At 37.5% G+C, this 17,391-nt stretch overlaps 5 protein-coding genes and 1 non-coding gene across 9 annotated transcripts; 2 read left to right on the top strand and 4 right to left on the bottom strand.

Moving 5' to 3' along the window:
• The first annotated feature begins 1,759 nt into the window (after positions 1–1,759).
• On the top strand, positions 1,760–3,833 carry LOC147296914 (magnesium-chelatase subunit ChlI, chloroplastic). Its single transcript, XM_086229589.1, has 3 exons — positions 1,760–1,960; positions 2,170–2,285; positions 2,613–3,833. Exons 1-3 carry the CDS (start codon positions 1,858–1,860, stop codon positions 3,663–3,665), a joined length of 1,272 nt encoding a protein of 423 aa, XP_086085715.1. The 5' UTR covers positions 1,760–1,857; the 3' UTR covers positions 3,666–3,833.
• Positions 3,834–4,016: 183 nt separating this feature from the next.
• Positions 4,017–5,997, bottom strand: NUDT11 (nudix hydrolase homolog 11). Its single transcript, XM_086245929.1, has 4 exons — positions 5,523–5,997; positions 5,275–5,417; positions 4,459–4,578; positions 4,017–4,355 (listed from the first exon to the last, which is right to left on the bottom strand). The coding sequence occupies exons 1-4, from the start codon at positions 5,767–5,769 to the stop codon at positions 4,137–4,139; spliced, it is 729 nt and encodes a 242-aa protein (XP_086102055.1). The 5' UTR covers positions 5,770–5,997; the 3' UTR covers positions 4,017–4,136.
• Positions 5,998–6,710: 713 nt separating this feature from the next.
• Positions 6,711–8,786, bottom strand: LOC147296912 (nudix hydrolase 15, mitochondrial-like). The gene is made up of 4 exons (XM_086245928.1): positions 8,330–8,786; positions 8,057–8,199; positions 7,125–7,244; positions 6,711–7,033 (listed from the first exon to the last, which is right to left on the bottom strand). The coding sequence occupies exons 1-4, from the start codon at positions 8,673–8,675 to the stop codon at positions 6,809–6,811; spliced, it is 834 nt and encodes a 277-aa protein (XP_086102054.1). The 5' UTR covers positions 8,676–8,786; the 3' UTR covers positions 6,711–6,808.
• Positions 8,787–10,470: 1,684 nt separating this feature from the next.
• LOC147296911 (uncharacterized) lies at positions 10,471–11,268 on the top strand. Its single transcript, XM_086229819.1, has one exon. The coding sequence runs from the start codon at positions 10,471–10,473 to the stop codon at positions 11,266–11,268; it is 798 nt and encodes a 265-aa protein (XP_086085945.1).
• Positions 11,269–12,879: 1,611 nt separating this feature from the next.
• On the bottom strand, positions 12,880–16,142 carry IQD9 (IQ-domain 9). 4 transcript variants are annotated; one of them, XM_086244959.1, is made up of 6 exons: positions 15,987–16,142; positions 15,269–15,361; positions 14,588–14,710; positions 14,013–14,240; positions 13,697–13,810; positions 12,880–13,611 (listed from the first exon to the last, which is right to left on the bottom strand). In XM_086244959.1, exons 2-6 carry the CDS (start codon positions 15,341–15,343, stop codon positions 13,276–13,278), a joined length of 876 nt encoding a protein of 291 aa, XP_086101085.1. In that variant the 5' UTR covers positions 15,344–15,361; positions 15,987–16,142; the 3' UTR covers positions 12,880–13,275. The 4 variants fall into 4 exon arrangements, with proteins under 4 accessions (XP_086101085.1, XP_086101073.1, XP_086101078.1 ...); XM_086244947.1 differs by having other exon boundaries at positions 15,269–15,381; positions 15,987–16,141; XM_086244952.1 differs by having other exon boundaries at positions 15,269–15,381; positions 15,833–16,128.
• Positions 16,143–17,213: 1,071 nt separating this feature from the next.
• TRNAI-UAU (transfer RNA isoleucine (anticodon UAU)) lies at positions 17,214–17,287 on the bottom strand. Its single transcript has one exon. It is a non-coding gene; the product is annotated as a tRNA-Ile (tRNA).
• Positions 17,288–17,391: the final 104 nt, after the last annotated feature.

Raw genomic sequence — 17,391 nt, 5'->3', positions numbered from 1 at the left:
TTTGTGTCGGGTTTGAGTTAACCCATGTATTTTATGACCTAAAATTCAATTTTGCGTATTTCTCAACTAAACCTATTACCCATACATGTCCCACCAAATAAAAATTCACTTGATTCTAATATTAATAAATTTATAGAAATAATCATTTAATTTTATAATACTTTATACAATTAAGCACCCTATTAAGAATTAAATAATTAACAATTTTCTTCAATCATCATAGTTAAATATGTTTATTGTGTCAAAATTGGGTTATTTGCATAACCTAAATTGTTATTATTCATGTCAACACAAAGTGCTAAATATAAGTTTGTGTTAGGTGATAGTCAACAGTCAACACAAAGTGATATATATAAGTTTAGGGGTGGGCACGGGACGGGGGGGGACGGGACTAACCTCATCCCGTTCCCATCTCATGCTTTGGATTCGGGATCGGTACGGGACGGGGGTGGGCGTTTTGGAGCTCTGGTACCGTCTCGTCTCGGACCAAACCAATTCGGTACGGGTTCGGTACCAACCCGATCCCAGACAAAAAGAAGAAAAGAAGAAAAATAGGTGGCTGGGTGGCTGGGAAAGTGGCCGGACGGCGAGGTGGGTGACTGGGCTGGGTCGCGCACGGGCTGGAAGTGGTTGGGTGGCTCGAGTTTAAGGTGGCTAGGTGGCTGGGGTGGCTGGACAAGTGCTGGTCGCGAGAGAGAGATGGAGGAAGTGAGAAGGAAGAGAAATGAAGAGAAGAAAAGAAAGTGAAGGCACGGGCTGGAGAGAGAAGGAAGGGAGAAGGAAGGGAGAAAGAAGAAGAAAGAAGAAGAAGGAAGAGAGAAGTGAAGGCACGGGCTGGAGAGAGAAGGAAAGGAGAAGGAAGGTAGAAAAAAGAAAAAGGAAAGAGAGAAGGAAAGAAAAAGGAAGAGAGAGGAAAGAAAAAGTCACGGGTTGGGTTGGGGAGAGAGAGAGAGAGAGAGAGAGAGAGAGAGTTTTAAAATTTTAAATAATAATTAAATGGTTGGAAAGAGAAAAAAATAAAAAAATAATAATAATAAATAAAATATAATTAATTCGGGACGGTACGGGACGAGATGGTTTTCAAACATCAGAACCGTTCCCGTCCCATTTAAGAACGGGACGGGATGGGATCGGGACGGGATGAAGGAACAAAATTTCGGGACGGGATTGATCGGGACGGAACGGAACGGAACGGTTTCGGTATTTTCGGTATTAATGCCCACCCCTATATAAGTTTGTGTTAAAAATTGCCACTTTGGCGCTTCTTTTGCATTTTATAATTTAATAGATGTAAATATCTTTTTCGTCCAAAACAAAATGTAAATATCCTTTTTTTTTAATTGCTGTAAATATCCTTCTTTTAAAAAAAAAAAAATTTCTGTAGCCTGTAAATATCCTTTTTTTTTTTTTTTAATTGCTGTAAATATCCTTCTTATTATTAATTGTTGTAATATTTGATTTGGCTATCATTTTTTTTTTGGCCATGTGGCTATCATTTTCTTTAATTACATGAAAGTTTGAATTTAGGATATCTATCCTTTATCTCACTCATTTCATGTTAGGTAGTCATTAGAATATTTTATAATTTTAAATTAAATTTATCCTTTTTTTTTTTTTTTTTATAACCTAATTAAATTTCTCGCAAGGCCACCACTTTCGCTTTTCCTTTTTCTTCCTTTTTTTTTTTTTTTTTTGTCTACGGCAAGGCGTAGCAAATAACATAGAAGATACGACTGAAATCTATCCTCTTATCCTGAGCCTCACATACCAATGGAAAGTGAACAACCATGCCAAGCTCTATAGCTCAAGAAACACACTCACACTCTAACACAGAGTGCACCGCATAGACATTTGCACATGGCATCCGTACTGGGAACTTGCTCAACGGCAACCTTGGCCTCGCGAACTCTCTCATCGTCCACTTCCAAGACTTCAATTCCCTCTCTCTCTCTAAACCCAGGTACTTTTTCCCTTGAAACAAAAGAAAACCCATTTCATTTTCCAGTATCAGAACCATGATTTGGGCTTCTGTTCTCTAATTTGGTTAATACATACTATACCCAGTTCATTTTTTGTGTTTCTTTGTTCTTCAAAGGGAGATAATATGTGGGTTTCAGCTGGTTAGTGGATTGTTATTGATGTGAATGAATTGTGAATTTTGCATTGCAGGGCAGAGTTCTGGGAAGAAGTTTTATGGAGGGATAGGGATTCATGGAAAGAAGAGTAGGTCTCAGTTCCATGTGGCTGTCACCAATGTTGCCACTGAAATCAACTCTGTTGAACAGGTTTGAATTTTGTTTACCCAATTGTCTTCCCTCAGTCTAATTTGAGAACAAGTTTTGATGGAAAATTGTCATTACTGCTATGATTGGCTGAAGTGCAGAGATTATGGTCCAATTGGTTGTTCAAAATTTAGTTTAACATTGGACAAACATTGTGTGCACTCTAGATGTTTTTGTTGGAGAGAAAATTTATTTGCCTGGTTATTAAACATTCCTTAACAGTAAAAGATTAGTTTCAAGAGAAGTTTTGGGAATTATACCTGCTATAGTATAAAGATTAGGTTCTTCAATCTATGTGTGATTAATTCTTGTCAGCCTGATCATATTCAGGCACAGAGGCTTGCTGCTAAGGAAAACCAGAGGCCGGTATATCCATTTGCTGCTATAGTAGGACAGGATGAGATGAAACTATGCCTTCTGCTGAATGTGATTGATCCCAAAATTGGGGGTGTCATGATCATGGGTGATAGGGGAACAGGAAAATCCACAACTGTTAGATCTTTGGTTGATTTGCTTCCCGAAATTAAGGTAGTTTCTGGTGACCCTTACAATTCCGATCCAGAAGATCCAGAGTCCATGGGCGCGGAAGTTAGAGAGAGCATTGTGAAAGGGGAGCAACTTCCTGTTGTCATGACTAAGATCAACATGGTTGACTTACCCTTGGGTGCTACAGAAGATAGAGTCTGTGGGACAATTGACATTGAGAAGGCTCTAACTGAGGGTGTCAAAGCATTTGAGCCTGGCCTTCTTGCAAAAGCTAATAGAGGAATTCTTTATGTGGACGAAGTGAATCTTTTAGATGATCATTTGGTGGATGTTTTATTGGATTCTGCTGCCTCCGGATGGAACACAGTGGAGCGAGAGGGTATTTCGATTTCTCATCCTGCCCGGTTTATTTTAATTGGCTCGGGCAATCCAGAAGAAGGGGAGCTCAGGCCACAGTTGCTTGACCGTTTTGGGATGCATGCACAAGTTGGAACTGTAAGGGATGCAGAGCTCAGAGTGAAGATTGTGGAGGAGAGAGCTAGGTTCGACAGAAATCCCAAAGAATTTCGGAGTTCTTACGATGCTGAGCAAGAAAAGCTTCAGCAACAAATTGGCTCAGCAAGAAGTTATCTTCCATCTGTTCAGATTGATCATGAATTCAAGGTGAAAATCTCCAAGGTATGTGCAGAGTTGAATGTTGATGGATTGAGAGGAGACATAGTGACTAATAGGGCTGCAAAAGCCTTGGCTGCTCTAAAGGGTAGAGATAAGGTGACTGCAGAGGATATTGCTACTGTCATCCCTAATTGCTTAAGACATCGTCTTCGGAAGGATCCTTTAGAGTCAATTGACTCAGGTTTACTTGTCATTGAAAAATTTTATGAGGTGTTTAGCTGAGGGACCAAATTTAGAGTCAATTGACTCCGGTATTTTTAATTTTTGTTGGCAAGATTGTTGTTTTGTTTAATTTAGGTTTTTACCATATATTCCAAATACCATTTTACAATTTTACAATCCAAGTTTTATGGTCTATAATATTGAGAAGCTTAAATCTCAGTTGAACTATCTTTAGCGATACAATTCTTTTACATTTGTTTGATAAATTGCGCTACAATTTTGCTCCCTATGGTTTCTTCTAATTTGTTGATTGAAATGTGCTGTTGCACAATGGTCTTTCGGTTCGTGGCATGGAAACATTTGCCAAGATTATCAAATATGCATAAGCTTGACCATTTCTGTGACTTTACATCATGAATAGGGGTGCTGTCATTGAAATATCTGAGAAAATAGTCAAAGACAAACTGCTATAGAGGGTTAAAGATAAACTTGACCATATATTACATGAATAACATGAACATGACAATACACCTATGGTATGGTGGTGCTATCAGCTCCTTCACTCCAGAATTTCGGCATCTGCTCGAGGAATGCAGGCTGCCGCTGGTGCACAATTGAAGCAGCCCGTATCAGAATTCCAGCAGTTAAAGCCCATATGTCATACTCTTTACCATCTGCTTCAAAGTAGAAATGGTGTAACAGATACTTGTCTCCCATCCATTCTTTCTCCTCTGCTCTCCTCTTTTCATCCTGCCCACCACCATGTAAAGCAAATGTGAGAAAGCAAATTCTAAAGAAGAAATTCATCAAAGGAAATGAAGGCACCTCAGTGAGAATTGGATGATATAAAAACCTTGAGAAACATTTCTAAAGGAGCATAAAAAATTGATTCCACTTCTGCAGCATTTGGAGCTGGACTAAACGCTTTCTTGTTAGGAAGTATGCCAATTACAGGAACCACTGTCATACCACGCTGCATGTAGATACCACAAAGCTAGTTTTAGTTTCAAAATAAGGGAGAAATAAAAAAAGTTAAGGGCCTGTTTGGTATTCTATTCAAAAACTATTTTTTGTTTTCAAAAACAAAAAAACAAGTTTTAGTCAAGAAAACGTGTTTGGTAGACCATTTTTAAAAACAGTTTTTAGAAAAAAAATTCAAAAACATGCCTTTTTTAAAAAATGTTAAAACATCGTTTTTTTTTTTTTTTTTTTTACACTTCTTTTTTTCTTAGATGTCATCATTTTTTAAATTTAAAAAATTTTTTCAAATTTCATACCAAACACATTTTCAAATTTTAAAAATTGATTTTGAAAACTCAAATTTAAAAAAAAAAATCTTAATTTTTGAAAAAAAAATTTGAGTTGGATACCAAACAGGCCCTAAGATTTTCTATTTATACCTACAAAATGCTCATTCAACCCATCATGAAAATTTAATAAATTCATTTATTTTCATTAAATAAAAAATTAATATGTCATCTCTGTCACATCAGTTGGATCAATAAATTGAAATGCAAAGTGGTGTCTCTAACATTATTGGACTAAGATTAAAATTAATTGTACAAATTCAAATCTATTTAGCAATCCAAAATTAATTTCATCAATAAAACTAAATCACATTTATTAAAACATTGTATAATATACGCAAACCACCCACAAAACCTTTTACCTTGTTTACAAAGGGTTCAAGGACGGTGACAACGTTGACCAGGGAAGGGTCCAAGCCGATCTCCTCTTTGGCCTCCCGGAGGGCTGTGTCCACGTCATCTGCGTCACCTTGCTCTGTTTTCCCACCTGGGAGCGCAACTTCCCCTGCAACCAAACACTCCTCTTTCTATAATAATGTTGGTATAAAGAAATATAATTGGCGATACGATGCTAAGAGAATTAAGAGGTAGTAAAACAAGTCCCACAAACCAGAGTGAGAAGAGAGAGTGGAGGCTCGCTTTGTGAGAATGACGCGCAGGTGGCCATCGTCCCCTTGGAAGAGACACAGCAGAACCGCTGCTCGGTTGGTGGAACCGGTGGTAGGCGGTGGAGCTGCTCTCTGGAGTCTGAAATCTTGTGCTAGACTTTCGAGTCTTCGTTCAAGGCTGCTTTGTGAATCCATTCCATTCACAAACGTGGTGGTTACGTGGGGGTATCCGCTTAGCTCCCCTAACATACTAAAGGCACCTTTTTATTTCTTTGTTTTTTTTATTTATAAATTTTAAGCACCTAGCCTACTGGTGGACTTTTCTCAAAAAAAAAAAAAAAAAACCTACTAGGTGGACAGTATGTGACTGTCACTTATAACACCAATTATATGTGTCCGTACACATCAGTTATAACACATATTATAATTTACATAGATTAGTAAAACGACGTGATATAGCCGTCACCCTTGCCTTTCTAAAAGGGAATGCATTCAGACCAAAGGGTAAATGGCATAATGGCATGTAATAAGTTGTCTATTCTGATTGAGAATGTGAGATTGTAATAAAATTCCATACTCTTTTACCATTTTCATTTGTTATGTACATTGTTGATGTTGTTAATAACTTTCCATTCTCAAGCATTATTACTTTCTCAAGAGGATAGCAAAATAGGGAAAAAAAAAAATTGCAGACATGTATGCTTCATAAGAAAGATAAGAATAGCATTCAAAACATAAAACAAACTATGTCAATAGAATTAAAGCAGAGGCTGCCAATGTGTCTTCCCTCTTGACATCAATGAAGAAAAATTTCTTGATATAGACAAGGTTTTCATCTGTATTATCAAGCAACCGCATGAAGTCCTAGTAGCTGGGCAAGTCCTGCAACAACAACAAAACCATTGTGATCGAGAGCAAGATATGAGTACAAGTAATAAAGAAAGGAAAAGACAGACTGACCTGAAGAAAGGAGAAGGTGGCAATTCCAACAAGTCTGTTCTGGCAATTTTCCGAACCCAGGTTCATTTGACACTTGCTGCTGGTTGCCTAAGCTCAAAGCAAAACAATCCAGAAAAACCAATGGACTTGCCTTTTTTTCTTTCCAACTGATTTGTTTTTGTGTTATGATGATGTGAAATGGCCCTATGATTCTGGATTTCACTCATGCTTTGTTATTTTTTTTTTCAGTATGTTTAAAAATTTATCCAGAACAGAATGCATATTGAGGTAAATATTATTGCAGGTACGATGATCATTTAATACAACCCATTACAGTTTGCTGAAAAGTTTATGGGATTGTGCTATTTTTGTCCACAACCCTAGGAATCTTATAAATAGGATTCTGCTCCACAAAAGGTGGTGGTCGTTTGTATACAATTGATGCAGCCCTAATCAAGATACCAGCAGTTAAGCCCCATATCATGTACTTCTTATTCTGCGTTTCATAGTCAAAGAAATGAATCAGGTACTTGTTTCCCATCCACTCTCTCTCCTCTGACCTCCGGTTTTCATCCTGAAGCAAATGTATACAAAAGATCTTTAAAAAGAACAAAAAGAAAAAAACATTATTTGGAGTCGGAGAGTAAGGAACTAAAGAGAAAAACCTTGATGAACATTTCCAAGGGAGCATCAAATACTGCTTCCACTTCAGCAGGATTTGGAGCAGGCTTGAATGCTTCCTTCTCATTAAGTATGCCAATAACAGGAACAACTCTCAGAAGGTGCTGCGCAGAAAGCAAATGGTAGCTAAATCAAATTCCTCAAAAAACTACAGAGGTTTTTCAAGTTGCAAGCCTGACGCCAAAATTTGCATTACCTAACATGAGAAAATAGTGCCAGGTAGGTCATCCTGCACTTCCCCAGATACCTATCTTTATAAGTCAATCCGAAACACTTGTCCAACAAATCAGACTAACTACCCTGCTCTTTCCTAGACTAACTTCCAAAATTTGGAATGCCTTGTGTTCATTAAGGATTGGAGGATGTACACTATAGAGCTCAAAACTGGATAGACAAAAACATAGAATACTCTGAAACTTTGGATGCAAATAAGTAAATATGAGATTAATACTAACCAACAAGCAGCAAAAGATCCTGTACTCAACAGAGCTGCATGAAGCATGGATGAGCCTCAATTAAATATTCATTTCAGACAGACACGTTTTACACCTCCTCTCTTATGAACAAAATATGACCTCTTAATCTACCAGTTTATTTCCACATTTTTCTGCTAACTAAGAATCTAAACTTCACAAAAGTCTATACATAGCTAGATTGAATACACCCCCGTTTCATAGTTATTTAATTTGAAAACACAAGTATAAGATAAATCTGCCGTTCTTCCTAGTCTTAACTGAGGTTTCAACCTTAAACTTCCACTAGAGAGAAACTCGGGCACCAATTTGTAATTTCCCAAAAAACACATAGTTAGATAAACCAAATTCTGTGTTCACTCAATTGTACAAAGTTGAGCTCAATCAAACAAAAATTTTAAAAAAATAACAACATTTAGAACCAAAAAAGAAAATCTTGATACCTTAGACAAGAATGGTTCAAGAACAGTGACAACATTGACGAGCGAAGGATCCAAACCAATCTCTTCTTTTGCCTCCCTTGTTGCCGTGTCCCCATCATCCTTATCTCCCTCCTCTGTTTTCCCACCCGGCAATGAAACTTCACCTGAAAAATCGAACAAAAAAAAAAAAAAAAAGAGAACCCACTTATTCCAATAACCAATATTTGCCATTTCTTTTTCATCTTCCTCAGTTTTCCCAGGAACCAAACAGAGGTTATCGAAAACTCCACGAACCTGAGTGAGTGGACAGCCCCGAGGACCTCTTAGTGAGAATGACACGCAGATCCCCAGCATCCCCTTCAAAGAGACAGACCAAAACAGCAGCTCTCTTGGGTCTGAACGCTTCTGGGTCGCGTGCAATCGGGGCATCACTTTCAGCAAAACCCACTTGGGCTACAACCTTGCGAGCGCTTTCTTCAATTCTCTGCTCCTCAACATCATCTTCCAAGGATAAAAGTGGTGGCTTGTAGAGGCGGAGCTGCTGGGCCAAGGCCAAAAGTCTCTGTGAGCCGCCACAAGTATTGGACGGTTCCATCACCGGTGGAAGTGATGCAGATAGCCTTCTCAGGATTGAGATCATGGGCTGAAGTTCTGCATAGTATAAATAAGAACAGTTATTGGGGTTTTAGGTGGCTCACTCTCAGCAAAGGTTGTGGAAATGGTTCCAAGCTTCTGATTTGACCAATGGATCACCTTCAGCTTTTTTTTTTTGTTGGGTTCTCTTTTTATTTTTATCTTATTTTTTCTTCAAATTTCATTCACAACACAACCTTATTATGTCTCATACAACATGATTAAATTCACTTTAATATCTATTAATTTTAGTTGTTGTGTTAAATTTAAAGATTGAATGTATTTTTCCTCATTTTAAGCCTATGAAGTAAGCACTTATATATCATTTTATACTCTTAATTTGGGACAGGGGAAGTGAACTTGAAACCTCTTATTTGTGAAAAATGATGTTTGAATATTTGGAAAAAAATTAACTTATCCAGAATGTATGCATTTATTGTATGCATTTATGTATGCATTTATGTGTGCATTTGTTGTATATATTTATGTGTCTATCTCTATTATCACTTGTTATATTATTATTATGTGAGGTAATAGAGATATAGAGACAATGTATGGATACATACATAAAAGTTTTACTATTAATCTTAAAATTTCCTTCAACAATGTTAAAAAAAATTATCAGTGAATTCATAGCTAATTAGTATTATTTTATGTTTAAAAGAAAAAGATGAGTCCGTCACATCCAAAAATTAAAATCTTATTTTAATTCCCCATATTCTCTCACCATCGATTATCAACCTAGTTGGGATTCAACTGAAAATAAAGGTTAATTGTAAGTTGCAATTGGGTTGGGTTGGGTTGGACCGTTGGACAGTATTGAAATGTAAGGCCTAAGAGTTAAAGTTGCGCGAGTAAAGAGCAATAATTGAAGTGGGCTCCGCCCACATGCCATATACCGTCTTCCTAAAGCGTGAACATGTAAGGCAGTACGTACCAACTTCTTTTCCATAACATAACTGCGACTCTTCTGCAGCTGCGCATGCGTTCATTGGTACAAGATTTCAGCGCAACATGCAAACATTGCATAGTGGGAAAACCGTACGGAAATATTTGTTGTTTTCACTTTCATTAAAAGAGCTTCCTCTTCATAAATTATTACCTTCAATGCTTCATTATGGGTGCATAATTGGCATTATATGTTCTTCTTATTATAAAATTGTCTTGGGCTATACAGACTCAATCCGAACTACATATTCAAATAAGAATTGAAAATTAATCTAATCAATCAATCTTTCATACATATTTCAAAAAGTTTGAAGTTTGTAATGATGCCCCCAAAGCCTAGTAGGGTCCCATTGAAAGGTAAAGTCTAGCTGACTAGTTAGCTGTTGAGGGCAACATAGCTTACATGATTAGTACAATGTACATGAGCCCCTCCCAAGAAAACCAGGACTCTAACCAACATATATGATTGAGGGTGTCCCTTTCGTTTGAGGAATCTTACTATCTTAGCTCCAAGCACATCGCACTATTGGGTTTTACTTGTCAACAGCTTTTCCAAAACTATGCACACAGTGTACAAACAGAGAGTGACAGTGGCAGTGGCATCAAGCTAGCAAGCTAGAAAGCAAAACTAGAGTTGGCGCCACTTCCTGTTTGATACAAGGAGCGGAAGAAAAAATCACTGCTTTTTCTTCATTAATGCTATGCTTAATTGCTTATTCATAGCTTTTGTCCTGGCTCTTGTTGTTCATGTACATGTTGCTTGTATAAGACTTTTATTATAGTTATTTTGCCAGACTATTTGCACCACTATATCTTCCATTAACTTGAAAGAAATGGAAAGAGAGAATCTGATGATGACCCAACTACAAGACAGTCTGCACCTGCAAATGTTACAACAAACAGGACCAAAGAATGGGGAAGAAGAAAGTGAAGATCAAGTTCAAGAACCATTAAAGGGCAAAATATTAGACACCCACCAAGCAAAGTCCTCTGGGAAAAGCTCTTACATGGTGTCTTCTCCAAAAGTGGCATCTAAACAACAGGCCATCGACAATGCGAGGTATGGGAAGATTGTAAAAGTTCAGGGAGGCCACATTGTCCGGTCCATTTCGCGAAAAGACCGGCACAGCAAGGTCTACAGTTCCAAAGGTCCTAGAGACCGGAGATTCCGGCTTTCAGCTACAACTGCCATACAGTTCTATGACATCCAAGACCGCCTTGGCTGTGACCGACCAAGTAAGGCCATTGATTGGCTCATTGAGAAGGCCAAAGCAGCCATTGAAGCACTTGCTGAACCACCTGCTCAACAGACAGAGCAGGAGCTTGGAGAACAGAGCATGCATCAGCTTCAGCAGCATTCCAAAGACAACCCCATGAACAATGTGAGCAGTTTTTCAAAGGATGCAGCCACACACTCACTTCAGTGCTTCAAGGAACCAGTTCTTGCTGATCCCCACCATTTAAGTCCAGTGAACTATGCTGAAGAAGCCCTCAATTCTGTCTCCAGTTTATCAGACCCCAATGCCATGGAGATGGGCTGGTTTCAAAGATTGATGGCTTGGAATTATAACACAGGCGATGGAGGAGAGGGTTACACTTTCAACTCCTCACCAGCTGTAACACTGCAATACCCATTTCTCAGCCAAAACTAGTTTGCTTGCTCACAACACTCATTCGCCAACTTCCCCGTCTATTCCAACACAGGACTTGCCTCAGGTGGATTCTTGGACCATTCAATTTCTTGAACCAATTTGGAAACTTTGGGGGTCAATATCTTAATTTCACCTGGTATCACTCCACAAACTAATTTTCAGTTTTATTTATTTACTTGAAGTTATATATTTTTCTGATTCCTTTATATTGTTAATATGCTTATTCAAATTTGGGTTTGTGTTTTCTAATCTTTCGGCATCAACCCTGTGTTACTTGCATGCATTCACAATCAAACACTGGTAAATAAAAGTACCCTGTCGTGTAATTCATTTTCAAGTGGGGGAGTACATTAAAGTTCTAGACGTGATGGTTCATAAGTCTGCCAGTCTTTGATTGACAAGGCGCGCAGCTCATGTTTTCTTAATCTGACTGTCTGTGTACTCCATCAACAACTTTGATGAATAGCTGCAAGAAAAAGCTTGCACACATACGTACACAAGCTCAGTAGGTATAGCAATTCATATGGTGTGGTGTGGTACAAGGTATCATTAATTGTTTTTAGTAATTACTTTTGCTAGGTCATATCGGACGTAGCCTCATTTCTTTGAAAGCCTTTATCACGTGGACCAGCCATCCGATCTGTCATGTCGTTAAAGTTGGGGTATTCAAATTTCAATCCAAAATCAATTAGCAACAGATAAAAGAGACCAAACTTTTATATTGAGATGTAAAGCTTAGAACACCCGAGTTAAGATTTTTATATTCTCAACAATTTCAGTCACTGTTTTTATAGCAGTTTAATTAAGATTACATTGATGGCAATGGTAATTAACATAACAACTTCAATGAGAGAGCAAACGAATATGGTTCTGGTGGTTGGCTGGTTTTGATTAGTAACTTGGGCTTAGGGGTAGTTCATAGGTGTCTGAACTGTTCGCTACCTTGGTTCTTTAAGATTTGTACTCTGTAGCACCCTATCTCTGTATTGAAATTGGAACCTGGAACTTGGGTATGGAAGGGCCACCGAGGCAACAACCTAGTCCTGCAAAAACAAGAGAAAAAAAAGGTGCAATTATTAGACCATGAAAAGTCACTAACAGTGAGAGCTATCTTAAAATATGAAACCAATCTCTCAGTCTAAACAACTGTATTTTCCAATTTTCCATTTTCATAGTATAGCTAGACTACAGATTGACAACCAGACAAGAATTATTCATCCTATCCTCTTTTGTAGGTGAAGGACGAAGAGCTTAATGCACATATACTAGCCTTCTGACGCTTTAGATGGTACCCACCGACGTGCTTAGCAATAAAACCTGGACTTCGATTTACTGACCCTTCTTTTGGCCTTTAGTGCAATTCTATTAATTTGGTGGAATTATATAAGCCGAAAGAACTCTTCTTTTGTTTTTGTTTTAATTCCACAAAGGAAGAGAGCAAAAGTAGTCGAACTCTGAGCTTATGAAGAGAGTCAAAAGTGGTACTCTGAGCTAATGAAGATAGTGCTAAATCACCTAGTATTACTCCAAAACAAGAAAAGAAAAGCAAGGACCTTGATAGTGACTTCAATAGTCAAACAATTTAGAGAAAAGAATGATGGAAACACAGCATTTCAAAGATCAACGCTAGCAGCAGCATAAATCATTTCAGCATACTGATGGAAAATCTGAAAAAGAACAACCAGTGCGCAACAGCACAGTACAATCAACCCCAACAAAATCAATTGTCTATTTACATCATAAATAAAATATATATTTTTTCTTTCATAATATACATTAATGTGAAGGAGGGGAAAAAATCATAAGAGGATGCTCTGGTCAGTCCCGAATCCAGGTCCTGTTCGATTATCCTTAACTGCACGCCCAAGCATATAACTTCCACACCACTCCATGTACAAGTATCAGAAAAAAATGGCTCCTCTCACTTTTCTGCAGTTTGAACTGATAAAATAACGAAGACATTCTTATTTAATTTCTACCATTGGCTCAGAATCAACTAGGCAATGTTTATTTCTGAGTGTTTGCCTCTTCAGCTTTAATGCCCTCTGCACATGCAACTGGTTTTTCTTCATCAGCTGTGTAAGACAATCTCCGAGCCCTTGTAGTTCCCTTACCATTTGGTGAAGGGAGTTTAACTGAAATTGGAGTTTTTAGCGTTGGTGAATTTATGTTCTTACCAACCTTGCTAGCTTGCTTACTCGGCACTTTCTTTGGACTAGGTGACTGCACACGGCTTTCCCACGGGCGAGCAGCAATCCAGCGCTCCTTCCAGCTCCAACCCCAATTAGCTTTACCAAGCTCATAATTACCCAAGCCTTGACTCTGGCTACAGTTGGCCCTCCACTACAAACCATGGAAATATGTTTTCATTTTCGATTGATTCAAGGGTCAAATCAACGAACAAAGTACATAAAACAAAATAGTATACCTGATGAGAAAAGGCATATGCCATAGCCCTCTCACGCTTAACTGCTGCTTCCTCTCTTTGATATATCCTTGCAAGAATTTCATCCATTGTTTCTGAGCCACCACACCATTCCACCTGTCCGTTTAAAGAATTACTCAGACAAGTAAAGAAATTTGAAGTGTATGAAACCATAAACATGCCCATAAATGCAGTAATACTGGCATATGAGCCTGATAATGAGGTGATGATTCTGTGGCACAAAAGCATCAAAACTTGCTGAATCCTATCATAAATTTTAAGCCTGGCAGCTTTTAGACATGGGAGATGGTGGTCTCACCTCTAGGTCATGAAGCTTTGCCTCAAGTTTATGTTGATGCTCTAATTTCTTCTGTTTTATCCGTCCTTCTGTTACCATACAGAGTCGGCGAGCTCTAATCTCACCCTGTATTCTGCTCCATGAATGAAGATAGCCCAATGTAGTTGTAGCTTGCTTTATAACAGGATAAGCTTTGGTCAGTATTTGCAATCTTACAATCCCTTTCAAACGACGTAAAGCTTTTCTAGCCTGCAGTGGTTGAAAGAAAATTTTAGGAACACAAAACGAGCACAAAAGAAAATTGTTTTCATGCATAAATGATAAATGCCTATATTTCTCCTCATCTAGCATGGAAGGGTCATTAAATTTAAAACAGTTTGAATTTTCATCTGAGGAATAGAAGGACAAAACTGCTATGAATAAATATCATTCAACTTAATTGCCAAATCCTCATTTCTGATTAAATAAAGCCTTCTCACTAAATAAGAACAATGCAAAACCAGACAAAATCCCAAAGGACATCTGCCAGCAAACATAACCAGTCTTGAAATTTATATTTTGGGACGTTAGTGTACATAACCTGTAACTCAACATACCACATATGCACGGAAAGCAGTTTGAATCCGAATTGCAGCTATATCCTCAATTGGCAAGTCAAGGGATCCAAGAGTTTTAGTACCATTTGCACAAATTTTCAATTTTATGGCATTTGATTTCCCCTGTCAGAAAAAGTAAAGATGGATGAGAAATGGCAATTCAATACCAACATCAGTCTTGAGATATCACATATAAATTCCTAGCCTCCATTCTAATGGCAACCTACCATTAAATCATAAACCTTTCATTCACTTATATGACTGAGTTTAGTTTAAAACTTTTTGTTCCTGAAGTAAAATGGTAATATGACTCTCATATATTATGACAGCAGCAGAAAATGTAATACCTTCCAGTATGTGTTGGATGGGCAATTGCAAGATAGTTATACCATAAATTAGAAACCTAAAACCTAAGGACTTCATTTAAGACTCTAAAGTTCCTAACCCAATTTCCTTCTCAATCTTGAAGCAAAAACGATAATCTGCAGTCACTTTATTTCGATTTTTAGCCAATACTATTTACTGAGTAGTATGTACGATGGAAACTCCGAACAGCAATTGATTTTAGATTAAAAAATATATAATAATGATAGGTAGAGTAAACTTATACATTTTTGAATGCAGTGCATGACAATACTTAACAAAAACTAAACCATGCATAACAATTCGGAGGCTCTATACCTTCACTCGTTTTGAACTGCCATACTTTGCTCTCTTTAAGCTGATTAATGCCTTAAACCAACCTCCAGAGCCCATTCCTGATAGTAAGAGTCCCTATCCAATTTAACATAACCCTGACAGTTAGATATGACCACCATCAGCATTATGCAAACAAACAATGAATTAACTTTAAGCATACAATAATGGTATTTTTCTTTTCTTTTTCTTCATTAACCAATCCAATAGTGTCAGTAAAACTCAAATGGCTGCTGTATGATATTAGAATCGGGGAAACACTACCTATTGAAAAGGAATCAGAAGTGTATAGTTATCCAGATATTAAGCTTACACTAAGATTTACAAGTAAATGAGTAATGGAAAAGACAAATCCTGCACCCAATAACAAACAGATACGAATCAAAATAAAACAAATTATTGACGACAACATAGGCCAACAGTACAGCATATTCACCAAACAAAACCAATTAAAAGAAAACACACAGGCAGAGACATAGGCACAGAGTCTAATACAAGATACAACATTTCAAAGACTTTATCACAAACATTGTAAACTGACTTCCATACCAATCAGCTGTGTATAAAACTCCTTATATATTTAGCAACCAGATCCCACCCATATCTCCCCAAATGCACAAATGGGCAAATCCCAAATCACATCAAAAAGGAAGGCAAGCAGTGCAAAGCCAAACAAAACAGCATCTGGGTAAGAGTTGCATACCAGAGCAACTAGAGAAGCCCAGCAGAGACTCTTTTTTTAGGAAATGGGTGCTCAAGATTTTGGAGGAAAAAGGGTTGTGGGAAATTGTAATAGAAGCAGTAAGGAAGAAGCAAAGCCCCTGAGAAGGTAGGACAGAATAAAAGGTGGGTGTGGTGGAATATGGATTGCCATGGCCCATCACCAGCCTTTTTCTCACCAAAAAAGAATAATACAAATAATAAAAATCTTATATTTCTCATATAATATCATATACTTTTTTTTTTTTTTGGCCAAGAACATATAATATCATATACAAATCTTTTCTTTTTGTTTCTTTTTTTCTCTCTCCCCAATCACAGGCTCAACCATCGCTAGCTACAAGACAACTCATATGAAGGCTAACGTGTTTGTGTGCGTGTGAGTGTGGTATAGTTGTTGTTATTTTATTTGTTTGGTGGTAGGTTTTGATCAGAATTCAACAAAAGTAGGTTACAACGACAGCAGAACAAACCAATGTCACTGTCTGATGGAGATGGGCTGCCTTTCTTTTTTTTTTGGTCAACGGGCTGCCTTTCTATTTATAATCTTGTCTTTGCAGAGTTCTACTGATTATGTTTCTTCAATTAAACCCACCACCTTGCTTCAATGTGTTTACTAATCTGGTTTAACATGCTTTAATCGATTTTGATAGCTCAATATTAAAAATGAGGATGGCATTTCACATGAATATGTAAACAAGTTTAAGTTACACCAAAAGAAGAAAAATCAAGGTTAAGGTTGAATGAATTCCAAATGTTTTTTCACTCGGAAAAAAAAAAAAAAAAGTTCCCAAATGATTAAAAAACTATATAATGCAATTATGCACGTAAGCATATCAATATAAAGCATCATTTTGTGACCTTGTGACCTAACTACATCCAACGTATGCACGTAAGCATATCAATACATCTTTTGTGATTAAAGTGTATGAATTGCCCTCCTGGCCAAAAAAAAAAAAAGTGTATGAATTGCCCATATTTATGTACTAAAAAAAGTGTATGAATTCCCAATCATCCTGATTATTTGTTGTGGATAGTGGCAGGATCAGGTGAATTGCGGCCTAGCGTATGAATTGGACCAGTGGTGCCGAGATATGGTACTTCCCGACCTGATTAGTTTTGCTTGTGGCCGAGTGATAAGAGTTATGAACCGTTTGATTCATAATAAAAAATAAAAATAAAAAACAAAGAAAATGAAAACTCATGCAACTGGTCCCGGCGAGGCTCGAACTCGCGACCTCCGGCTCATAAGACCAGCGCTCTAACCAACTGAGCTACGGGACCAGTTGGTTTTAGATTTTTATAAAGCTGGATTAATCACTAATCTCTACTATGACAAAATGTTTCCTATTAAATATTGAATTCATCATTTACTCATTAATAGGCTA

This window comes from Dryas octopetala, chromosome 1 (genome assembly GCF_963921425.1).
Source record: "Dryas octopetala chromosome 1, drDryOcto1.1, whole genome shotgun sequence".
NCBI classification, from domain to species: Eukaryota; Viridiplantae; Streptophyta; class Magnoliopsida; order Rosales; family Rosaceae; genus Dryas; species Dryas octopetala.
This window is presented reverse-complemented; position numbering and strand designations above follow the sequence as displayed.

Excerpts from the sequence above, each read along its gene's own strand:
- LOC147296914 (XM_086229589.1), top strand. The coding sequence starts at position 1,858 with ATGGCATCCGTACTGGGAACTTGCTCAACGGCAACCTTGGCCTCGCGA. Across the intron at positions 1,961-2,169 it reads CTCTCTCTCTCTAAACCCAG|GGCAGAGTTCTGGGAAGAAG; the intron begins GTACTTTTTCCC and ends TTTGCATTGCAG. Across the intron at positions 2,286-2,612 it reads AAATCAACTCTGTTGAACAG|GCACAGAGGCTTGCTGCTAA; the intron begins GTTTGAATTTTG and ends GATCATATTCAG.
- NUDT11 (XM_086245929.1), bottom strand. The coding sequence starts at position 5,769 with ATGTTAGGGGAGCTAAGCGGATACCCCCACGTAACCACCACGTTTGTG. Across the intron at positions 4,579-5,274 it reads TTGAACCCTTTGTAAACAAG|CGTGGTATGACAGTGGTTCC; the intron begins GTAAAAGGTTTT and ends ATCTACATGCAG. Across the intron at positions 4,356-4,458 it reads CTTTAGAAATGTTTCTCAAG|GATGAAAAGAGGAGAGCAGA; the intron begins GTTTTTATATCA and ends GGTGGTGGGCAG.
- LOC147296912 (XM_086245928.1), bottom strand. The coding sequence starts at position 8,675 with ATGATCTCAATCCTGAGAAGGCTATCTGCATCACTTCCACCGGTGATG. Across the intron at positions 8,200-8,329 it reads GGGGCTGTCCACTCACTCAG|GTGAAGTTTCATTGCCGGGT; the intron begins GTTCGTGGAGTT and ends TCGATTTTTCAG. Across the intron at positions 7,034-7,124 it reads CCTTGGAAATGTTCATCAAG|GATGAAAACCGGAGGTCAGA; the intron begins GTTTTTCTCTTT and ends CATTTGCTTCAG.
- LOC147296911 (XM_086229819.1), top strand. The coding sequence starts at position 10,471 with ATGACCCAACTACAAGACAGTCTGCACCTGCAAATGTTACAACAAACA.
- IQD9 (XM_086244959.1), bottom strand. The coding sequence starts at position 15,343 with ATGGGCTCTGGAGGTTGGTTTAAGGCATTAATCAGCTTAAAGAGAGCA. Across the intron at positions 14,711-15,268 it reads GCAGTTCAAAACGAGTGAAG|GGGAAATCAAATGCCATAAA; the intron begins GTATAGAGCCTC and ends TTTTTCTGACAG. Across the intron at positions 13,612-13,696 it reads CATATGCCTTTTCTCATCAG|TGGAGGGCCAACTGTAGCCA; the intron begins GTATACTATTTT and ends CATGGTTTGTAG.